General features: G+C 37.7%; 1 protein-coding gene across 1 annotated transcript in view; it reads right to left on the bottom strand.

The window, feature by feature from the left end:
• Nucleotides 1-24,449, bottom strand: part of LOC122082104 (disease resistance protein RPV1-like) — a 31,212-nt gene that overhangs the window by 2,959 nt on the left and 3,804 nt on the right. The window contains exons 3-6 of the mRNA XM_042649593.1: nt 21,288-21,745; nt 738-1,836; nt 301-609; nt 98-184 (exon numbers count right to left, since the gene is read on the bottom strand). Coding sequence (XP_042505527.1) covers nt 98-184; nt 301-609; nt 738-1,836; nt 21,288-21,745 — 1,953 coding nt within the window. The remainder of the gene's footprint in view (nt 1-97; nt 185-300; nt 610-737; nt 1,837-21,287; nt 21,746-24,449) is intronic.

Here is a 24,449-nt window from a genome sequence, read left to right as displayed (position 1 = left end):
TCTTGCAGCCACTCATATCTAATGTGACTAAGTTCCTTAGATAAACAATGGATATGTCGATCCCAACCAAGTTTTCACACTCTTTAAGAATCAATACCTCCAAGAGTTGATTTGCTGAAACATCAGGAGTACTAGATAGTTGATGACAAAACGGGAGACTTAGAACTTTCAGATTTACTGCCAGCTGCAAATAGTAACTTATCTAATTAGATTAGGGACTAAATAAAAAAAAAAAAAAATGAAGTTTTTTTAACTACTTTTGAAATAAACAAATTAAACCAAAGAGAGGTTTTTCAAGACCTTGATGCAGTTCCAACCAATCCAGTTTTCTGTGATATTACTATTTGATAGATCAAGTACCGCTAGTTTTTGTGGACAAAAATTGGTTAATGCATAGTTGTCAGGGCATCCTCTCCAACTAAGCCATCTCAGTTCTGAAAAAGAATTGGTGAAGATCACATAACATTCTGCATAATCAACTTGGAGTAACCTTAGTTCAGTCATTGCAGCAAATCCTTCACTCATCAAACATTGGCTCTTTGATTGACTATTGAAGTCAATATTGAGTCGGCTGAAGTCAATACTGAGTCCTTTACAATTACTTGTTCCCTACAAAATAAAAGACCGACTTAGTTAAATACCAAACTAAGGTTGTTCTGATAACCCAAGAAAAAGCCATCAAAGATCTAATTCACAGGCTTCTCACAAAAAATAACAAAAGTGTATTCAATACCTACCGTCTGTTTAACCAGTACATCCAAGATTTCCTCTTGAGACCATATTCGACTACGCTCCCCTGGCTTTATTATGCTCTCTTGACGAACAATATCCCTTCCAAGATCCCGAAGTATATCATGCATCCTTAGCTTGCCATCTTCACTAATCCTTACCAAGGACTTTACGCAAAGAACATCAAGTCCTACTTGAGGAGAAAAATCACACCCTTCCCATATATGAAATGCAAAATCTTTATTCATTCCGATGAAAAAACAAGCAGTATCAAGAAATATTTGTTGCTCTGCATCTTCTAATCCATCGTAAATTATTTTCAAGATTCTCATAATATCATTATTGGGTATTTTTTGCAACTTCTTCAACATGCTTTTCCATACTGATTTCTCCTTCTTAAATAAAGATGAACCTATAACTTGAAGAGTCAAAGGAAGTCCTCCAATAGTTTTCGCCATAGCTTCTGAGAGATCCAAATAATCTTCTAGAGGTCGGTCCCTTCCAAATGCATAATGACTGAAAAGTTTAAGAGAATCATCTGAAGACATTAAATTGGGCTCATAAATCACATCTGTTTTTGAAGCAATTAAAATATCCTTATTTCTGCTTATGATAATGATCTTACTTCCAATACCAAACCATTCATGGTCCCCAACCAAAGACCTCGTTTGAATATCTTGATCCACGTCATCAAGAACAATAAGAACTTTTCTTTTGCAGAATCTTTGCTTGATCACTTTAATTCCAACACCTACATCAGAAATATGTTGGTTTTCTTTTTTCAGGATATCTTTGATAAGTTGGTTCTGTAGATAGTGAATCCCATGTTTTTCAGCATTCTCCCGAACATTTTCAACAAATGAATATCCTTCAAAGTGATGAAAGACTGTATTGCAGACTACCCTTGCGATTGTTGTCTTTCCAATGCCACTAAGGCCATGGATTCCCACAGTTTTTCTGTTGCCAGAATCAATATCTAATAGCATCAACATTTCTTTTATATGAGATTCAATTCCAACTAGCTTTTCAGAAACATGCGAGAGTAGTCTCTTTTTCAATTTACTTGAAACTGTTTTAACAACTTCTTTTACTAACTTTCCTTCATAACTGCATAATTCAAACAAAAAAAGGATAAATACTTTGGGCGATGAATAATGTACATAAGGAAATTAATAAAAAAAAAAATCAACATGGAAGAAAACACAAGTGAATTATGTGAAATTTTATAGAGTATGCAAGTCTTAATATGGGTTAGTGTCATATTTTTCTGTTTCTATTTTTGTATTGATTATCCATCAATACTTTCACAAGTGAGCAAATAGATTAGCAATCAGGGCAAAGAAAGCTTGAAAACACGATATCACATTTTGGTGCCCCTAACCCAATTTTTTTTTTTTTTCTCAGATACCCTTAAACCCAAATCATTCTTTATATAAGTGAATACATATTAAAAATAAAAAAAAAATAAAAAATCCTACTAAAAAAGAAAGGAGAAGCTAAAGGACAACAAACAAAATTTTTACTCGAATACATTAGAGAACTTTTCAATGTTATTATGCTAAAAGAAATTGAAATCAATGTAATTTTATTAAAAAAATGTATAACTAGTAAGTGGACTTTGAATGTATATCATTTCTCTCTCTCTCTCTCTCTTAATTTTTCCTCCCCTTTATGGTTGGCCATCAAGTTTGTCAATCCTTTTTCACTTGAAATCTTAAAGACAAGCCTAATGAAACTTGGATTTCAAATTTACTAATCAAGCCCAAGTAAAGAAGAATCATTCAAGCCCATAGCTAGGCTTGGATTTTACTGAATTAGTCTTTGCTGGGTACAAGTAATCTCTCCAAGTGTCTGTGTACTTCTTCAAATCTATAAACCATAGTCAGTATTATATATTAAAGAGAATGAATAATCTCAAAATAAATGGTCAAACACAATTAAAGGTATTTAAAACCTATTACATTAACAGACAAAATTACTTAATAGGACATCATGATCATCATCATTTTGAAAAAGAAACACAAAATGGCATCTAAGATGTCCCTTTCAAAATATTTTAAGTGCTTTGTGGTGTCATGTCCATATAATGGGAAAGAGAGACGACTTAAAAACCTTTAAAAAGATTCAATACTATCTCTTCGCAATTGATAAGGCTTGAGATTAAAAAAAAAAAAAAAAAAAAAAAAAAAAGGGTCATGCCGGTGTAACCATGGTTGTTTACACTAAGCATGTAACTAGATGAAACTGTCTTCGTTCACATGTTTGAAATAGAGGCAATATTGATATTTCTGACAACAACTTAAAATTTGCGACCATTGAAATGTTTCCATAACTATAGGGGTAATAAAGAAAATTATTTATATGGTCTTACATGCTCTGACAGTCAACGTCACTTCAGAGGGTGGAGAGAGAGAGAGAGAAACACTCTCTTTTAGACACACCTAATAAATATACTTCTCACTGTTTTTATTTATTTATTTTTAACTCTTCCTTCATTACTGAATTTTAGGAAAGCAATATTGTTATTCTAATTCAATAGATACCCATTTTGAACCTTTTTTAGTGTGTTACGATTTGTGTTTCTTATATTATCGCCTCTAAGCTTGCCCTTGGGAGGAAGGAGTCCAAAGGAATGGACGAGAAAATGTGCAAGGGGAGATGGATGTCCTGTTGGCATTACAAATGGTTCAAGCAAAGGGGATTGGGGGATGGTAGGGGAGGGGATTGCAAAGGATGGGGGTAGGGCAGGGGTAGTTAGAGGTGGGGACAAGGAAGATAGGAGACGTGAAAGGGCATGGGGAGTTGTAGGGGAGGGCAAAGATGGGGCAAGATATTAGAGGGGGGCTAGAGAAGGACATGAGGAGCTGCAAGAATGGCAAAGGTGAGGGTAGGAAAGGGGGAATGGAGGAGAGAAAGGGAAGCAAGGAGTTAAGAGGAGGAGGACAAAGGTGGGGGCAAGGAAAAGGAGAGCCATATAAGGACACAGGGAGTTGCAAGGGAGGGTGAGGATGGAGGCAGGGGAGAGGGAGTAGAAAAGAGGAAGAAGCGAGTACGAAGTTGGACAGGGAAGGGTTGAAGGGCAAAGGAAGGGTAGAGAAGGGGGGGGCATGTTGGGTTCTACTGGCAGAGGTGGTGGTGGTGGGAGTATTTTTTTTTTTAATTTTTTTTTTAATAATATTATGTTTAGTGGAGGTAAATCAACCACTACGAAAATTTATGCCTTTACTAGGTTAGCTAACAAACAATTACAATTAGTGGTAGTAAATACTAAATACTGTCGCTAAAAATTTTATATTTTGTGACGGTAAATTACCATCACGAAAAGCTACATGCAAAGGCGATAGCCAATACCGCCACATATCATTGGATGCACCACATTAAAGGTGAATTTCCAGTGATATAAAAAGAACAATCAGCAAAAGCTATAGAGACAATTTTTGGACCTTTAGCCCTATTTTCTTATAACAATCTAAGAAATAGAGAACTCATAACTGATAATACCCAAGTTGGGTGCGTATACATTGTCTTTAGCGGTATATTGCTTCCATTGTGACAGGTGCAAGAAGGTTTCTCAAACCTTCTATCAGGATTCACCAACTAGTTTTTCACTAAGCAGGCATTAATAGTAACTATGTTTTCTTGAAAAACATAGAGCACCCACCTCAATAAGTAAATAATGTGAAAACCCAAAAAACATATCTTAAAGGTATTGCAAAACAAAGTTATGCTGAAAATAGAACCATGGTTTGTACATAATAAACATGTGCATAATCTAATTTGGACTATTTGGAGGTTCAACCAATAAAGGAATATAAAAGTTTAAAACCAGCTAAATTTTCCTCTAATACATGTACTAAAAATTCTCAATAGTTTGAATTGACCACATGTTAACACATGGCCATCATCCAATAGTCAAAGTAAAAAAAGATAATAAATAATTAAGGTACCCAAAACATAGATCAAGGATATTCAGCTCTCTTAGAAAACTATCTGCAAAAGACAAATATGGAAAGAACTACAGGATTTTCTTATGTGCACAAAACCCTAGATAAAAACTATTAAGAGCGAGAGAAGGCTACCCATTGGCATAGGTACACACCAGGCACACAGCCAATAGGAGGAAGTGCGAGCATCTTCAGCATGGGGGCAGCATGGTCATTCCGCACCGTTGTCTGTACTTGCGCCGGCGGGTAGCATTCTTTCTTCCAACTATTAATTAAGTAAAAAATTTATATATAGAAATAAATTAAATAAATTAATAATATAAAATCACAAAGAAAGTAGAGAAATTGTAAGCTAGTAATTTATCAAAATAAATGGTATTTTTTACTTAGAAAATCAACAACTAAAACTGGGATATCTACATCTACATCTACATCTAATATATCATAATATGGAAAAATCTGAATAAAGTTGATATTGATTTTTGGCTATCCATGGTTCTAGGGGTTGTCTTATTGGAGCAAAAGGGCAAAGGATCGGTTCAGTCATAAAAAGAGGGGTGTTATTAGAAAAGGGGGGCATCTTTTGTAACCAAGAAGGTTACCTATAGAATTTCTTACTAAAAGAAAAAAAAGTTATCAATAGAATTTGTAACCAGACTTTTTTACCCTCATATTATCACATGGCAATATAATAAAAAGGAACGTGTTTCCTGTGGGGAGCCACTTCCCTAAGCGTGTCTGCGGGAAACAGAAGTGTGAAAGGAAGCATAAACTGGGGTCATTTTGCATTTCATGGGGGCAGGCCGGTCATTTCACCATGTGTCTGGCCATATAGACCATGCTCCCCACAAAAACTATTTTCCAATAATAAAATATTGGGTAAATTACATTTGAGGTGCCCTATGTTTGAAAAAAGGACATATGGGGTTCCTCCAATTTAAAATGTGACGTTTGGGGTTCCAAAACAAGTTTAAAACTACTATGGCTTTACTAATGAGTTTAAAATATTTCAAATTTTAGATTTTTCCCAATGAAAGAAATCAACTTTTGTTTAAAATACAACATGTTCAAACCTTTTATCATTCTCAAGCACTCACCCTCCTCTAGCATGATTAAGAGTGTCAATTTGGTACCGATACCGAATACCAATACTAAAACCATACCAAAGGAGAGATTCAGTACAGTTTCGAGATGATAAAATGGTTTTTTTTTCCTTGGTATGATATGGTATCAATATTGAACACAATCATTAGGTATGTACCGAATACTATATCAAAATACCGAAATCATTCTGAATATCGAAATGAAATACCGACAATATATACATAAAAGGAAAAAAAATTGGCAAAATATGTTATACCGAAACATATTCATTCCAATAAAAAAATGTACCGAAATCATACTGAGCTGAAACCAGTATTTGGTACAATAATTTGGAATGATTTCATTATTGATGTTCAATATCGGTACTGAATTGACACCCTTAATCACGCCAGAGGAGGGTGGGTGCTTGAGGATTGTAAAGGATGGAACATATTGTAATTTAAATTAGAGTTGATTCTTTCAATGGGAAATTTTAGAAAATTGAAATAATTTAAACTCATTAGTTAAGACAACGTTGTTTAAACTTGTTTTGGAACCCCAAATGTCACTTTTTCGACTAGAGGAACCCTAAAGTCTTTTCTTCAAACATAGGACACCTCTTCTACCAAAGAAAAAAAAAACATAGTGCACCTCAGATGTAATTTACACTAAAATATCCAATAATGTAATTTGAGAGAGAGAAATGGGCCAGAGTCGCCAGACTCAAGGAAAAGTGACTCAACAAGGGAGGGATCAAGCTCCTCTATGGCCAGCGCATTGTGCAGCACACATCAGGCAGTTGGGAGCACCCGGGCACACATTCTAGCACACCGGTATGCATCCCTAGGTGCTCCCACCAGTCGGATATGTGCAACACACTATGTTGCACCATAGAGGAGCCCCACACGCGAGGGAGTGGAGTTGCAAAAGGACAAGAGTGGGGGAAGAGATGGCAAGGGTGGTGATGACGCCACGAGAGTGTAAGGGATTGCCCCTTTTAAAGAACCATTGCAGAAACAGCCATTGTCTATACCACATGATTACAAGGAGGATCTTGATGATGTAATCCCATTTCACTTTAGAGAAAAACTTGATTTAGATTGTCGTCATAGCTTTGGATCTTAGTTCTCTTTCCTCCTTTTGAACCTTCATTTCTGAGTTCGAGGCCTTAGAATTTCCCCTTAATCCCCTCTTGTCTAGTTCGATTGTTTTCCTATTCTTGTTTTTAGAAACAACGCTGGAAACCACTCGCACAAGTACTTTCTCCGAAGACTGAATTGTGATGACTTTCACAATTGATTAGGTAACCTATATTCTAATAGCTACTACTAGAAATACCAAAATAATGACAAAAGATCATACTTAATGGAGAATTTATTTTGGAACAACATACAGGGAATTTTCTATAAACAAAACTGTTGTTGCTAAAGATGATTAAAACAGGGTGTTTCAAGTGGAGGCAAAGTGGCTTTGCCGAGAGCAGATGGTGTTTGATGCTACAAATTCTGGTTCAGCTGGTCTTGCACACCAAGAGCAAGAGAGTGATGACCATAGGAGGCTCCAGTGGGGAACATTCGATGCTTGAGTCAAAATCCGAGCACATAGTGAGGAAAATGGAAACAGAGTAGAGCTTGGGTGCGTGACTATCAATACCTCGTTTCTAGATCTCCTTCCTTTTATCCTCACCGGTCTCAACGGTTACCGGAGGGCTGTCGCCCACTTCCTTTAACATGGGTGGCCTTGTGACCTCTAACCTGATCGTGGGTCATAATGGAGAGTCATGGGTAGCTGCTTTGATAATAAAGGCTATTCCCTTGGCCATCACAAATGTAACGGACTTGCTGCATGGAGGAGAATTTAATGGACACGTGGTTGACTGGGATGATCCGTGGTTGGTACACATGTCTCCTCCCTATTAGCTGGTTGTATTATGTGTATCAGATGCCCCCCTACTCCTTTTGCCTCCATGTGGAGCTGAGGAAATAGATTCTGACACCAGGTTTGCTGGCCGGTGCTTTTCGAACATGGTCGTTTGAGTGTTTTGATAATTACTTGAATAGAGTTTGAGCTGCAGGAAAGTCGAGCATCTTGAGCTGCATGCTTGAAAAATCGGACACTCATTGGTCTTCTTAGTGTCTGATGCCATGGTCGGTAAAATCTGTGTGGCTTGGCACTAGCTCGATGGTTGGGCTTATTAGCTCATGCTCGGCTCACTGGTTGAGCTTTGACCTCGTGGCTGAAGATGACCACATGAAGGACCTCAATTTAAATTACCACGTGAGGGGCTTTGATTCATTAAATGCTCTAATGACGTCATCAAACAAGTATGCTTCGAGAAGCAACCTGTCTCATTGTAATGGTAGAATTTCATCATTAGCCCTTTTGCATTAAAGGAATTATAGTCGTATTGAAGATAGATTCCATTTAATGTAAAGGTAGGTAGGTGATGCATTGGGCAATGGAAGGGATCTCTTTGATTTGGGATTTTTTTATTTACTTTCCTTTATTGGTCAAAGATTAGATTGACAATCTTTTATTTAGATTTGATTTTTATTTTAGTTGCTATTTAGGTTTAGTTTCCATTTTTAATTAGCATCCAATGTTATGTCATTATTTTCTTTAAATAGCCTTGTAATGAAGAAGAACTCAGTTTTAGAATTGAATGAATTTGAGGATTATGTTTTGGTTGGAAGCGATGGCTGCCATGGGTGGTTTCCCTCTCTCTTTTCTGAAATGTTTCTTATTTCATCTTCTTCTTTTCCCCCTGGTTCTTCTTTTCCTTCTTTTCTTTCTTCTTCTTGCTGGTTCTCTCTCCCAGCCCCTGTTCTGGGTGACAGTTGCAGCCTTACTGAGATGCTTCTAGCTCCTTTGTGTGTGAGTTGTTTGGGTCAAGCTTTTGGTCGAAGGAAGCCCTCCCCAAGGCGACCCTAACCCCTGAATATCAGGCCTGAAGGTGACTCCTGCTGTGAGAAACAAAAACCTGCAACTCAGGTGACCTAAACCTACCGCCAGATCTGGGTTGCAGGCACTACACCCCCTGTTTGCATTGCTGTTTTGAAGTACTTCCCATCTGGAATCAAGAGGCCCTTTAGTGAAGCATCATCGCCTGGAATCTCAGGCTTAATAGAGGAGAGTTGAAGGAGATTTCCCTCTCGCAAGCTACTGGGTTTTTTTCCGCCTTTGCTGGGTGTCTAGGGAAGGAGAAGAGAGAATCATGAGTGTGGTTTAATTCCCTTTAGTTCTTTTTCCTATTATACCCCTATCTTTTACGTCTATATCTACTTTCTCTATTCTTTTGTCATTCCAATTTTACCCATTTGTTACTCACATTACCTTCCCTGTTCCTTTATTTTTTTCATGACCTGAACTTCTAGCAAATTACAGTTCTGCCATTACTTGTTAGAAGTTTCCACCTATTTACAGAACTGCCATTCTCTTTTGGTATTTGGTTACAAGATTATGCTATTTATTAATTAAGTGGGCCCTAAGAGATCTGACTCCAATTTTGGAACCTGGATCCACATCAGTAGGAACTACCCAACCCCAGTCAGGATCCCACAATTTCAAATCTGAAATCAGATTTAGAACCAAAGTTCAAATCTAGCTGAATAGGGAGATTTTTGATTACTCACACACCACTACTCTGATGGAGCTCAAAATTTGATCAAATGCTTCTCTCGTGGTGCTGATCGAACCCTTCGAAGGGTTTTGTAACCTGATCTCAGATTTGGGAGATCTGAGAATAGCTCCCAAAATAGAAACTAAAGTTGCTCTGCAGAAACAGGTAACAGGGAGCTCAGTTGGCCACCAAACTTGGGTCGAGGGAGCCTTGTAGGAGCAAAAATAACCCACAAAATAAGAGGCTGATTGGGGTTCAGAAGGTTGAGATCTGGCCTTGGTCGATCCACCCTCAAAAACTTGACACTTTAATATCGATCTGGTCTCCCTTAGCTGATCTTCAATATAATGTAATGGATGATCTTCAGGTCTTCAAACAGTGATCAAATCACAATATCTCAAAGATAAAACAAAGGAAACAATAGGGAAAAATAAGAAGAAAGGAAAAGAGAATTGATGGTGGACTTGAGAAGGAAGGAGAAGAATTAGTGTGATGCAGATTAATAACCAAAAGAGGCTTGTTTTATTAGGAATAAGCCTAGGGTTGGGTTGTAAATGTGTTGGGCCTTCAATCCATGAGGTTTGGATTACTAGTTAGTTTCCTTTTTTCATTAGTTTCCTTTTTAGTTGGGCTTTGGTGGGTTAATTAGTTTCTAATTTCAGTCATTAGTTAGTTTTTAAATTCAGTAAAAAGTTAGTTTCTAATTTCAATCTTTGTATTTTCCTAGTTTCTATTTTTACTTTTAGTGACTAGAGGACTTGTTTTTAGTTAGTTTCCTACTTCAGTTTTGGAAACTAAAGTGAGTTTCTATAATTTGTAAACCCCCATCATTATTATAAATAAAGGAGATGGCTCCCATAAAGCCCTACGGTTTGATTAATGAAAAAAAAAAAAAACTTGCTTGCTAGTTGCTACTATGCATCTTCTGGGTAGACTGTGTGTTTGATCACAGTGGAAGGGAGTGGTGTTTGATCCATTCGACTCCTTACGGTGAGAAGCCCGGGAGGATCTGCTACAAGTGTTCTCTTCTTCTTCAAGCTATTTTCTTTTCTTATTATTATATTGTTCTTCAACCATCTCAGTTACAGAACTACTGAATTGTTGAAATCAATTGAGTTGTTAGCTACCTGATTGAACTCGATAGCCTGCTGGATTGTTATGTACTATGCTCATTTTTCTGTTATGATGTTGGGGCTGGTTTATGGTTATTCTTTGATTTAAAATTTTCAACAGTTTGGGTCTAGCTTGACTTATCAAATCTAGTCTTACATTAAGTGATATCAGAGCATGGCTGAGAACAACACCCTCTCCCTAGTTTTTATTATAGAGATGCTCCAGAATATAAGAATTGAACTGAAGGTTGAATAGCAAACTTTGCAGACTGAACTGAATGTAAGGTTGTTGGCTATGGAGACCCAATCACAACCACATACCCATGATTCTCATACACCACCTAAAGTGGAAGCCCCATTGACTGTAACTGCTCAATTAGCTAAAAGGAGACATATCCGTAATCTGAGAGCACCACAGAGGGTTCATATAGAGCAACCTACTTTTGAAAAACATATAAGGGGATACTTTGAGACTGAGCGTCCTGTACAGCAAAGGTACTCAAGAGACTCATAGAAGGTTAAGCTTGACTTGAAGGAGTTTGATGGAAGACATGACCCCCAACTGTTCTATGATTGGATAGTGGCTTTGGATGACTATTTTAACTATTATGACTTACCTAAGGAACGAAAGATGACACTAGTTCGTGCTAAGCTAGTTGAGGCTGCTCGTGATTGGTGGAGAACCCATGAGCAAGAGTTGGAAGACCGTGGTAGAGAGCCTATTACTTGGGAGGAGATGAAGCTTGAACTATCTGACAAATACTTGCCACGCAACTTCAAAGCTCGCATACAAGACCAGCTAAATTCTCTTCGTCAAGGGACTATGACTATTGCAGAGTACATGAACATGTTTGATGCACTTTATTCTCACACAAGCATAAGAGAGAATAAAAGACAACTATTATCTCGGTTTCGACTGAGATTGCAAGTTGAAATCAACAGGACGATTGGTGTTAATGTGTACTCAGTAAGGGATTGCTTTGACAAGGCCCTACGAGAAGAGGAGCTTATAGCACAGTCTGGTAGAAGGTTTGATTATCAAGCTGGAGAGGTCACGAAGAATTTTTCAGCCACTAAACCTAATAGTTTAGCAGCCCCAAAGGCCACCTTTCCTCCACGGGCTAATTATAAAAGAAAGACACCCATAACAGATAACAACAAGGTATAGTGTTTTTATTGTCAAGAAGTAGGACATTTTGCTAAGTCTTTCCCACATAAGCAGAGAAAGTCTTGCCCACGTAAGCAGAGGGTCAATGCAGTAGCTGAAGTTGAAGACTCCAATGGGGAAGATGAATCAGCCCTTTATCCCTACCCTTTGGAAGATGATGATGACGATGCTAGGTATGACTATGACCAGGAAGACACTAATGATGATGGCACTTATGGCATTCATTGATTAGTAATGTCTAAGTGGCTTGAACCATGGAAGAAGACTCCACTGAAGGATTCTACATTGAAGAGAGCATAGTAGATAAGACTAAAGCCGTGGAAGATGAGGTAGTGATTGAAAGAACTCCACAACAAGTCTTTGAGATTCATTATGAGAAGGAAGAGTTTGTTCCAATCCTTAATGAGAAGGTTACCAACATTGATAACTCTATGCACACGACATTCACAGTTGGTATTGATTCAAAGGTTGATCATATAGAGTTTGTTATGCCATCATGGTTCTTTGAAGAGAATGCTCCACGCCTTGAAGACTACCTTCCAAAAGTCTACAAGCAACCTGAATTCTGTTTGGGAACGGTTACAGCTGCTATGCACATGTTCCCACCTCATCACTGCAAAATTCGAGGATGAATTTTTTCAAGATGGGGAGAGTTGATGCAGATTAATAACCAAAATAGGCTTGTTTTATTAGGAATAAGCCTACAGTTGGGTTGTATGTGTGTTGGTCCTTCAGTCCATGTGGTTTGGAGTGTATTGAGCCACTTTTATGGGTCTAAAAGAAAGGCTCTAAGATTGAGTACGGGATTACTAGTTAGTTTCCTTTTTTCATTAGTTTCCTTTTTAGTTGGGCTTTGATGGGGTTAATTAGTTTCTAATTTCAGTCATTCGTTAATTTCTAAATTCAGTCAAAAGTTAGTTTCTAATTTCAGTCTTTGTATTTTCCTAGTTTCTATTTTTACTTTTAGTAACTAGAGGACTTGCTTTTATTTAGTTTCATATTTCAGTTTTGGAAACTAGTGAGTTTCTATTATTTGTAGACCCCCATCATTATTATAAATAAAGGAGAGGGCTCCCATTAAGCCCTACGATTTGATTAATGAAAAAAAAAAAAAACTTGTTTGCTGATTGCTGCTATGCATCTGCTGGGTAGATTGTGTGTTTGATCACAATGGAAGGGATTGGTGTTTGATCTATTCGACTCATTGCGGTGGGCAGCCCGGGAGGATTTGCTACAAGTGTTCTCTTCTTCTTCAAGCTATTTTCTTTTCTTCTTATTATATTGCTCTTCAACCATCTCAGTTATAGAATTGCTGAATTGTTGAAATCGATTGAGTTGTTAGCTTCCCTATTGAACTCGATAGCCTGCTGGACTGTTACGTACTATTCTGATTTTTCTGTTATAATGTTGGGGCTGGTTTATGGTTGTTCTTTGGTTTAAAATTTCCTGCAGTTTGGATCTAGTTTGACTTATCAAACTTAGTCCTACATTATAGTGAATGGACATCTCACCTCTCGGGTTTGGGCACCTCACCTCCTCGGGTTTAGGCATCTCACCCAACTGCATCCCACAGCACAACAACATAAGCCATCTTTTTTGTTTAACTCAAATTTATCTTTTCATTATAATTGATGGGCTTTAAATAGTCTTACATTACTTGGACACAAAGACATAACAAAAAAGGAAACTAATAGACTGAAATAAGACTTTATAACTTGTGTCTAACTTGCTAACCAAATAAGAATAAATTAGAAACTAACAACTAAACACAAAAAGAAAACTAACCTAATTTACAAAATAGAAACTTCTTTGACTAACTATATAGGAAACTAAATTGACTAACTTACTCCCTAAGAAAATAGAAACTAACTAAACTAAACTAAATATGAAACTAAAATAGAAGATATTGACCCAAAAGGAATAGTGTCACGTGAACGGTATTTTCTAACTCTTGTTTTTGTCTTCTTCTTCAAGCTTTGATCTGCATCAACTATGTTTAGTGAACAATATTTTCTAACTCTTGTTTTTGTCTTCTTCTTCAAGCTTTGATTTTCTTCACAGCTTCTCAACGTTAAAGAGTTGGATGAAGTCCTAGAGGCTTTCTCCTCGTCTTTGCTTTACCACCATCAAGTTCGTCGACGTCTTGCTATGTGATCAAGTGTTCATAAAACTTCCCAGGAACTTCCTGCTGGAGTGCTTGAAAATCTGGGTCAATCTTGACTCGAGCCTATAGAATCAGGTGGTGGTTGGTCCTTGAAGGGTTATTGAGAACACTGGGCATGGTATCGTGTCTAGGGAAAATCGAATGAGCATGATGGACAAAAAGATTTGAAGTGGTCCCATGGGTCTTTGGTCCCATCATACATCTAGAAACTGGGCATCTTGAACCCCGTTGGGAGTGGGGTCCTCATAATCGGGTCGAACAATAGGAAGTCGCTGAACACGTCAATCTCCTCAAGCTCACTCTAGTTGCCAAGGGCTTTGCCTACCTTTGCTTGAAGCTCTCTAAGCTATTGATCCAAAGCTGTCTCCACGGCTTCACAAGGTGGACTCACGTCAACTTGTGGTCTCATGGTTGGCCTAGGGGCTTTCTGGCGGGCTACTGGCCCGGGACCCCTAGGATCCTATGCATGGCTGCCTTGCTCCTCCTGTCCATGGTCAACTCAATTCAACCTCTCTAGGCTGTTGTTGGTGGAACTTAATCTACTCAGATTGTCTTCCTCTGGGTTGGGAGGCAGGATAGGGTGATGATTGCAGGGGAGCTCAACTAAGACTCCTTGGTACTTCGTGCATGGTGTGGGCCAGATGTCAAACTTCTTGGTGTAACGGACTTGTTCCTTGGAGGAGAAGTTAGTGGAGTTGTGATTAGCTAGGATAATGATTTGTGGTCGGTACACGTGTCTCTTCCCTATTGGCTGGTTGTATTTATGCGTATCAGTGTTCAAGGGGATGTGTGCTTCTTAGTTGTAGCAAATGGTGACATTGATGGGCGGAACATCCAATTTGGTGATTCCAAAAGGGTTTCTATAGTATTGAAGAAGAGAGGAGGAAAAGGAGAAGATGGTCTAGCCCAATCAGATCCCAAGGCATATGGGACCTGCGGTTGAGATTATCTCTCCCCTTGCAAAGGCTCATCGTATTTATTCAGTCATCAACGAGGGAGACAGCGGGGGAAGGTGGGGAGAAAGAGAGATGCAGAGAGGAGGAGACCACGACCAAGCTCTGGGCTTTGGGTTACGGAGGGAACAAGATCCTCTCCAGCATGCCAGTGTGCCCAATGCCCATCCGAAGGTTGAGAGGCACTTGAGGTGCTTGCCTGAGCATTGTGATGTAGATCCACATCATGGGCTGCACTATCGCAAGAGGAAAGCCCAGCCCAAGTAGCCGTCGGACCAGCCTTAAGGCTGATTCGATCTCCATCTATTAAAGGCCCATCGGCCAGCATAGATGGGCCCACCGATCCATCTCTAATAAAGGCCCATCGGGCCATAATAGGAAGCTTTAAGTAGCTATTAATTATTTCCTAAATTAGTAGTTAGAGTCTAATTTGTCTTAGTTTACTAATTGGAGTTACACTCCTAATTTGAGTCCAACTGCTAAAGAGAAGCTACTCTAGACACAAATCAGATTTGAATGAATAAAAGTTATTGCAGTTTACTTGCTTCTAAACAGTTGTGATAGCTGTGGGTGAGATGCCCAGGCTGAGATAGCATTCCCACCCACATTTATCTTGATTGATCTCTTCTTTATTCTACTTTATTTTCCGTTCTTTTTTGTTGACTGCTGTGAGGATCAAGTGAAGGGAGATATTAAGATTGTTCAAGTGCATAAAACCAGAATCGATTCAGCAGAAAGCTAGGGTTTTGAAGCCCATCGATTGACCATATTCTCTTAGTTCTGAAATCTGTTCAAGAAACCCTTTTAAGGTTTTGTTCTAGTCTCCAAGAGGATCACTCGATCCTAGTTTGGTGAGCATCTGAAGTGTGTTGCTGCTATTCTTGAAGAACCTTCCAGTTTCCTTGGTTGAAGACCTGAAATCAAGAAAATGTAGATCTTCCAAATCAACCAGCAGAACCTGAAGATATTTTAGGGTTTTGTTCAGCACCCTAACCCCTAAAATCGATCCAGGTTTGGACCCATTCTGAGTTCTCTACTTCCAACTGCAGGTCATAGTTGTCACAACACCACGGCGAACTAAGGCGGTAGAGGGTTGTCTAAGCGCTCAAGCGAGAAGGCACCCGCCTTAAGGCAAACGAGGTGACCAAGTGTTATTTTTATTTTCCCTATTTTCTAACATATTTAGTAAGCTATATATACCTTGTATCATAAAAAAAATCAAGATTAAGCCACATCAAGTCATTAAAAATCAACATTTAGCCACATCAAATCATAAAAAATTAACATTAAGTCATATTAAGTTATAAAAAATCAACATTTAGAGAAATGCTCTTGTTCTATAATAAGTTTGACTGGTCAAATTATTTTATTTTTACATGAGACTTTTTTTATTAGTTATAACATAAAACCAGCTTTATGTTATGCTCCAGTCAAACTTATTCTTAAGTGCCCGAATGCTGTTAAAACCACCTGAATGAAAATAATTTTATGGATATCAAAACAAAAGATTATTTTACCGGACTTTTGGTTTTTTTAGCAATGTTTTAACATGATAGAATTTATAAAATTTTCATAATTGAGAAAGCCCCCGCATTTAAAAGTTGGACTGGGGGGTTGACTTTTTATCCTTTTGGAATTTTATTTTTAAACTATTTTTATTGGATTCAAATAGGGGGTATTTACTTATTTATGAATAATATCTTAAGTAAATTATTTGCTTAAATGATATTTGACATAAATAAGTGCCAAAACAGAAGGCGACATGCAATGCAACAAGGCGACTATCGCCTAGGCCCCAGGCAAACCGCCTTGACACCTAGTCATCGCCTAGGCGACGCCTTGACAACTATGCCGCAGGTACTCCTATTCTACCCTAGCTGCAGGCCTAGTTTTCTCTAGGGTATTGATTCCTGCTATTGGGATTTTCTGCTGATTTGTCCTTTGCTGTTCGAAGTAATTACCTGGGTTATTTTCTGGTTCTTGATCCTTTATTTCCTACTTCTATTTCTGTAATCTGTCAAGTTTCATTTGAGGGTTAGATTTGATTTGGTTTGGGCTGTAACATATTGGGGGTTAGTTGCGTTGTGTAACCTACTCCTACATTACATTGCCAGTCGTCAAATGTGCTCTCAAAGTGGTCAATGGCAGATATGAGGGTCCAAACTTAAAAAAAATCAACCTCATCTAACCCGCAACATGGCAGATATGAGTATGCACTATGCAAACTAAAAAGATTCCTTCAGCCACGAGACCATTATCATTTCTCCAGTTATTAATAAAAATTTGTATTTTTATACCATTCAAGTATGTTTCTCTATATCTTAGAAGAAAAAAAAAATCAAATGGATAGAAAGATCACAATATGTATACTTAGCAATAAAACACAACTCCGTGGAACATGATTGCATTAAGTTATTGTTGATAGATTATTGAGTCTGATTAAACTACTCAAATTAAATGCATCCATGAATATAGGCGAAATATGACCTAAGAGGCTAAGACAACAACAACAAGCGACCAGAAGGACAGCAAGTAATTCTTGTTAAGGAATGCATTTCCTATTCAAAATTTGAATTTGAATTTTGTTTGACAAATTCAAACTCAACTTATCCCTATATTTCAGCTACATGTTTTCTCAGTTTCTGTTTAGATTGATAAACTCTCATTTCAAATGAAGTTTATCCAATTGTAACCATTTGTACACTTGAACTATTATATATACAAAACCCACTCGGGTAAGATGAGAAATTCAAACCCAATCACACTGTGAATTTCACAAACCTATTGTCGCTCCAGCCACTCACATCAGTACACGTGTGTCTGCAGATGATGGCATATGCTAGTTTGGATCATCCCAATCATCACCGCAATCTCCTCCATTCTCAATCGCTCCCCTATCTTTCTAAAACTCTTAATAAGTGCTCCTCTTGTTTTTTGGGCAAATCACATCGTGTTTCTTTACCCCTTAAAAATTCTGGCAGTTAGCTTTTGACACTATTGTCTTCTTGGTCAATCAGCTACTCACACCGGTACTCAAGAATATCTATTCATTTCAGTCCCTATTTAAGTCTCCACCAGATTATAATTTTCTTAAAATTTTTGGTTGTGCCGTATACCCTTTACTACGTCCCTACAATGCCCACAAATTCTCTTTTCGCTCCAAAGAATGTGTATTCTTAGCAAGGATTAAAGTATCGGTATCGGTCGCCGTATCGGTCGGCCAAAATTAAGATACGTATCGGAGGGTATCGTATCGTATCGGAGATACACTAAGATACGCTAAAGATACACACATAAATGGATAGGAAATATTTTTTTAAACACTTTTGCATAAAGAATTTGTTAAAAAAAGCTATTGATAACATGTATTATGCATAAACACTAAATTGAGGGTATCGTACTAAGAATTCAAGGTTTGTAGTTGTCCCATAAATGTAAAATCCTTGTTCCCAACCTTGATTTCCACTTTAGTTAGAGAAATATGACTGACAGCAACTTTGGAACAAAAACCCTTCAAAAAATCATGTTTTTCTGAAAAATTACCCATCTTGGCCATTATATGACCGTAGCGCACTGTATCGGTACATACCGATACTCATCGATACGTATCGATACTCACCGATACGTACTGACATATGTACCAATACTCATCGATACGTATCGATACTCACCGATACGTACTGATATATATCGATACTCACCGATACGTGCCGATATATATCGATACGTATCGATCGATACATATCGATATTCACCGATACGTACCAATACATACCGAAACGTACATTTTACCTCAATTTTATATTTTCCATAGAGTCATATCGAGGCATATCATATCGTATCGATGTGTATTGGTGGTATATTGATGCATATCAATATGTATTGTAGGATATATATCGATACGAAAGGATTTTAAAAATTTTACGTATCGTATCGGTGTGTATCGTATCGATCAGCTAAATTTAAGATACGTATCGGAAGGTATCGTATCGGTATCGGAGATACTTAAAACCATGATTCTTAGTATATAGTTTAAACTATTTAGGATATCATTGCTATGATCCTCTCATCGGACAACTTTATATGGCTCGTCATGCCCAATTTATTGAATCCCATTTTCCTTACGCCGTGTCGACCACTCATCTCTCCCCTCCTGCATTCACCGATATCTCCCCATGGTTAACAATTTCATCAACATCATCTCTCACCACAAGGGTTCCTGAAGCAACTGGTATGGTCACAGTTATGTATCCTTCTCTCTTTCATATCCCACATAATCAGTGCACCACTCCCCCACCGTCTCCAACCTCTCCCACGTCATCTCCAATCATCTCTGCCAACCCCAATACTAACATTCAGCCAACTCCTTTACCTGCTACCACTGTAATTACTACTAATGAGGATGTCGCAGGTGATGTAACAGGTGCTCTCGTTGAGAATGTAACAGATTCTCCACCACCCCTCGTTGCCTCTACTCCTGGAGTCTCTATTCAACGATCCCATCACATGCAGCTTCGCCCCCATCCAAATCCATCTAAACAGTATCCCTTGCCTTCTGCTGATCTCTCTCAATGCACCATTGACTTGGAACCATCTTGTTTGACAGAGGCCAACAAATATGCTCACTAGCGAGAGGCTATGTTTCAAGAGTTCAATGCTCTCTTAAATAACAACACATGATCATTGGTTCCCCCATCACCCCACATCAATGTTGTTGGTTCCAAATAGGTATTTCGCATCAAATGACGGGCAAACAGTACTATTGAACGTTACAAGGCCAGGCTAATAGTGAAGGGGTACAATCAACAAGAGGGCATCAATTATACAGAGACCTTCATTCCAGTGGTTAAACCCACCACTATCCGTACCATTCTCTCATTTGCTATTGCCAACAACTGGAAGTTGCATCAACTGGATATCAGTAATGCTTTCCTCCATGGCACACTCGCTGAAGATGTGTTTACATGGCTCAGCCTTCGGGTTTCACTGATCCAGACAAACCACACCATGTCTGTAAGCTTCACAAATCACTTTATGGTTTGAAGCAGGCGCCATGCACTTGGTTTCACCGGCTGAGTTCCTTCCCATTATCCTTGGGGTTCAAAGGTTCCAAGACCGATGCTTCACTCTTTATCTCTACCAAGGGAGGTGCTCGTTTATATCTTCTAGTGCATGTTGACGACATTTTCGCTGCTGGCTCCGATCTATCCCTGATTCAACAAATCATTATCACCTTAAATAATAAGTTTGCTCTTCAAGATTTGGGTTCTCTACATTAATTTCTTGGTGTACAGGTTGTACCCCATGCTGATGGCATCATTTTATCACAACAAAAGTTGAAGTGAACTCATATGGATGGGGCCAAACCAACTCATACCCCTATGGCTTCTTCCATTCGACTTACTCAACATATTAGTGAAACATTATTTGATCCACGGCTCTATTGTAGTACTGTTGGAGCGCTACAATATGCAACTCTTACTCGTCCAGATATAGCGTTCTCAGTCAATAAAGTATGCCATATTTCTCAAGGCCCCGACTGATGATCACTGGCAAGCCTTTAAGCGCATCTTGCTCTATCTTAAAGATACCTTATCTCATGGTCTTCTGATCTTTAAATCCCCTTACAACGGTTAACGGCCTTCTCTGATGCCAATTGGGCTGGTTGTGTCGATGACCGTCGATCCACAGGCAGGTTTGCTATCTTCCTTGGCGATAACCTCATCTCTTGGTTAGCACGTAAGCAACTTACCATTGCTCGCTCCTCCACTGAATCAAAGTATAGAGCTGTAGCAAATGCCACTGCTGAACTCATATGGACACAATCACTTCTAAAAGAGTTGGGTGTCTCTCTTTCTCAACCCCTTGTGCTATGGTGCGACAATCTAGGAGCTACGTATCTTACCATGAATCCTTTATTTCATGCTCAGACAAAACATATTGAAGTTGATTTCTATTTTGTTCGTCAATTAGTTGCTCAAGGTCACCTTCATGTCCGGTTCATCTCTACTAAAGACCAGCTCGCGGACATCCTCACCAAACCCTTATCATCCACCAGATTTCTTTATCTACGTGACAAGCTGAAGATCTCCAAATGCCCATCTTCATCTTGAGGGGGCTGTTAAGGAATGTATTTCCTATTCAAAATTTGAATTTGAATTTGAATTTGAATTTCGTTTGACAAATTCAAACTCAACTTATACCTATATTTCAGCTACATGTTTTCTCAGTTTCTGGTTAGATTGATAAACTCTCATTTCAAATGAAGTTTATCCAACTGTAACCAACTGTACACTTGAACTATTATAAATACAAAACCCACTCGTTGGGTAAAATAAGAAATTCAAACCCAATCACATTGTGAATTTCACAATTCTAACTTGGATAATTCACCTTCTTCCTGGAATTCACAAATACCCTCCTAGGCTGCAACCAGGGTAACAGCCAAATTTTTTTGGAATATGAAGACGTATGAACCCTTAAATATGGAACAAAAATGGAACTGTTGGACTTACCTGTCTTTCTTAGAGTGCCATCCTTCCAATCTCCCAACCTCTTTCAGAGCATCTCGCCACTTTTGCACTGTTGTCTCGTCGAAGCGCTTTTGGTGTTCCTCAAAGGCCTTCTCATATCTCCCGGTCTGGTTTCGCACATCCGTAGGTTCAACTTTGTAGAAAATAGGCAACACGGTTTGCTTCCTCCTTCTTTTGCATTCAGATATCTCAGTTATCTCATTTAGACACCACTTGCTTGAAGCATAGTTCTTGGAGAAGATGGGAATGGAGATTATTGATCTCTGGATTGCATTGAGTAGTTTCGGAGCAATCTCGTTTCCCTTGCTGAGTTCCTCCTCGTCCCTGAAAGTTCGAATTCCAGCCCCAACCAAGTCCTGGTAGAGGTAATCGGCGAAATTGGTGCGAACATCTTTGCCATGAAAGCTCAAGAACACTTCGTAACTCCAAGAAGAGGCCTCCTGATGAACTGCCATTCTATAAGATTGCTTGGTAGTTTTCAAATATAAATGGCGTTTAAAATATTCATTCTTCCATTTTTCATATTAATTGGAACCTGTCAACAGCATCTTGGCAAGGAATTACAGTCAAAAAAGGCGGGCCAATAGTCAAAGTCAACTTCTTCCGAATCTTTCCTAACACGTTGTTCTGTTTTTCATTTTTACAATTTTTTTTTTTTTCGGTACAATTGCAAGCATGATTTCAGGTATGGATATCATATTAATTGTGTCGACCATATTTTATTTGTGTTGGTGAAAATTGACCCAAGATGGGGTATTAGGGGTAAAAAAAAAAAAAAAAAAAACCTATTTCTTTTATGAAGAGTAGGTGAAAGTGATTGACATCACAATCAAATTGATATCCATCGAGATTGATATTGATAATGATACCTAAATACATGCTTGCAAGAATCGAATTTTATAGACAAGCAGCTTCAGAAGGTTGCGTGTCAAGTTTCGACCTAAACAAAGTTAGATCATGTATCCCTTAAGAGGGGGGTGGGGGGAATCCCTTGAGAGGGAATTGTATAAGAGTGGGAGTTATAATTATGTTCAAACATTTGCAAATAGCTAATATCTAATAGCTCGAAGGATGTTTTAAGGACCTTACGATGGTCTCCTAAGTGTACATAATAAAACATTTGTGTGGCAAAATTGGTCATTTTTCAATATTAATATAAGCAAACTATTGAATTTGAGTATGAAATTTTATACATGATCAATCAATCTAAATCATTTGGTAAATATTTATTATATTTTTTTTCTTTTTACTAAATAAATATCTAATGATTAGAAACTCCAAATCACAATTAATGTGTTATAAAATTAGTCATGCCAGGGGAGAAAGTTCTACGAATGTACCAATTGAGAGAAAGTTCTGTCTATTATTTGAATCTTTTGTCCATCAGATTCTTTCTTCCACGTCTAAAAACATATAACTTTATCCCCAAAAAGTTGTCATAATTATCACCTATACCATTGGATCTATTCATTTTTCAATTATCACTTTAATTCATTGGCTGTTGAAACTTGAAACGGTGAAATAAATTCTACTATGTATCGAGTTAAAAAGTGAAAAAAAATAAATGGTAAAATTGGAAAAATGAAATTAAGCATGCCGTGTGATAAGGTGAAATAAATTCTACCATGTGGGTGAAAGTTTTTTTTCTGTACAAAAGGTGAAGAGATTAAGGGTGTTTAAAAAAGGGAGAAAAATAAACAGGAACAAGAAATCGTTATGCTTTTTTTTTTTTTTTTTAACAAAAGGTGAAGAGAATTTAAGGGCGTAAAAAAAGGAGAAAAAATGAACAGGAACAAGAAATCGAATCGAAATTGGAACCGAATCTAGATCAAACAACCGGAATCTGAAATGCATGTCTAAAATTTGGTTTGGTTCTGAATCTAGCTCATGAACTGACGGCTCTAGTTGAAATTGAATCGGATTATATTGGTATATCAGATCAGTCAAGGATTCGGGTGAACCCAATCGATCCGATCTATTTTTAAAGGAGAAATCCCAAGAACTACCAGTAGAGATTTTGAAAAGATTTTCTCATTCCTCAAATCACTTATTGTTTATCCCATCAAAGAAAAATATTAAAATTAAACTACCTAAAATACCTCCTTGACATCACATCTATCTAGACCGCTAAACTTATAAGGGTTCATGAAGATTGACCATTTCTATCATTTTCCCACGGTTGACATAATGCCTTTAGTTGGCAAATTGCTTCTTGCACTAACTTTCTTTGGTAATTTTCCTACTGGTAACCTAACTTGAGTAGCATGCTAGTCTTTTTTTTCTTTTTTTCTTTTTTTCAACAATATAAAATTATTATATGCTTAAAATATAAAGAAAAAACGTTAAGTGGTAGGGCCCAATAGAGGGATAGCTAATCCACTTATCCAAACCCAAGTAGACCAAGAAGAGGTGAACAGAAAGTAAACACTGTTGTTTTTCTCATTTCCATTTGACAAGGAATTGGTCTCGACCAATATTGATCAGATAGGTTTGAAAAACTAAAATTTAAAAATGACTAGAATATTTTTTATGTTAAAATAATAATTAAAAATGATATAAAAAAAATATTTGGTATAAGATGCAATTCTCCAACTAAAGGTGTTATGTCAACCACAGGAGTTGAGCCATGGTACAGGGGAATAGGATAGGACTAGTCAACCTTCATGAACCCTTAACTTTTTTTTATTTTTTTGTCAACCAAGGTGTACAAATTAGCTTGCGTGTACCTCAATTAATCCTCGAAGAGACTAGCGCAGTAGTCCACCGCCACGGCATGAGCCCTTAACTTAAACCTTATAAATAGAAATGATGTCAGGGGGTACTTTAGGAAATTTAACTTCATATTTTTTTTTTCTCTTCTGGTTTTCACACTTGTTACCTACGTCATTATACATATCTTTAATTATTTTCACATATTTACACAATACCTTTCTCTTATCTAGGATGTACTATATTAAATCTCTAGAAATTCTGTCATAGGCCTTTTTCAAGTCGATGAAGACCATATGAAGATCCCTTTTAACAACTCTAAAGGCTTCCATGAGTCTTCTAAGAAAATATACAGCTTCAGTTGATGATATCTTTGGCATAAAATCAAATTGATTATCCGAGGCTCTGATTCTCTTCTCAAATGCTTTTCAATAA

The sequence above is a fragment of the Macadamia integrifolia genome, chromosome 6 (assembly GCF_013358625.1).
Source record: "Macadamia integrifolia cultivar HAES 741 chromosome 6, SCU_Mint_v3, whole genome shotgun sequence".
Lineage (NCBI taxonomy): Eukaryota > Viridiplantae > Streptophyta > Magnoliopsida > Proteales > Proteaceae > Macadamia > Macadamia integrifolia.
This window is presented reverse-complemented; position numbering and strand designations above follow the sequence as displayed.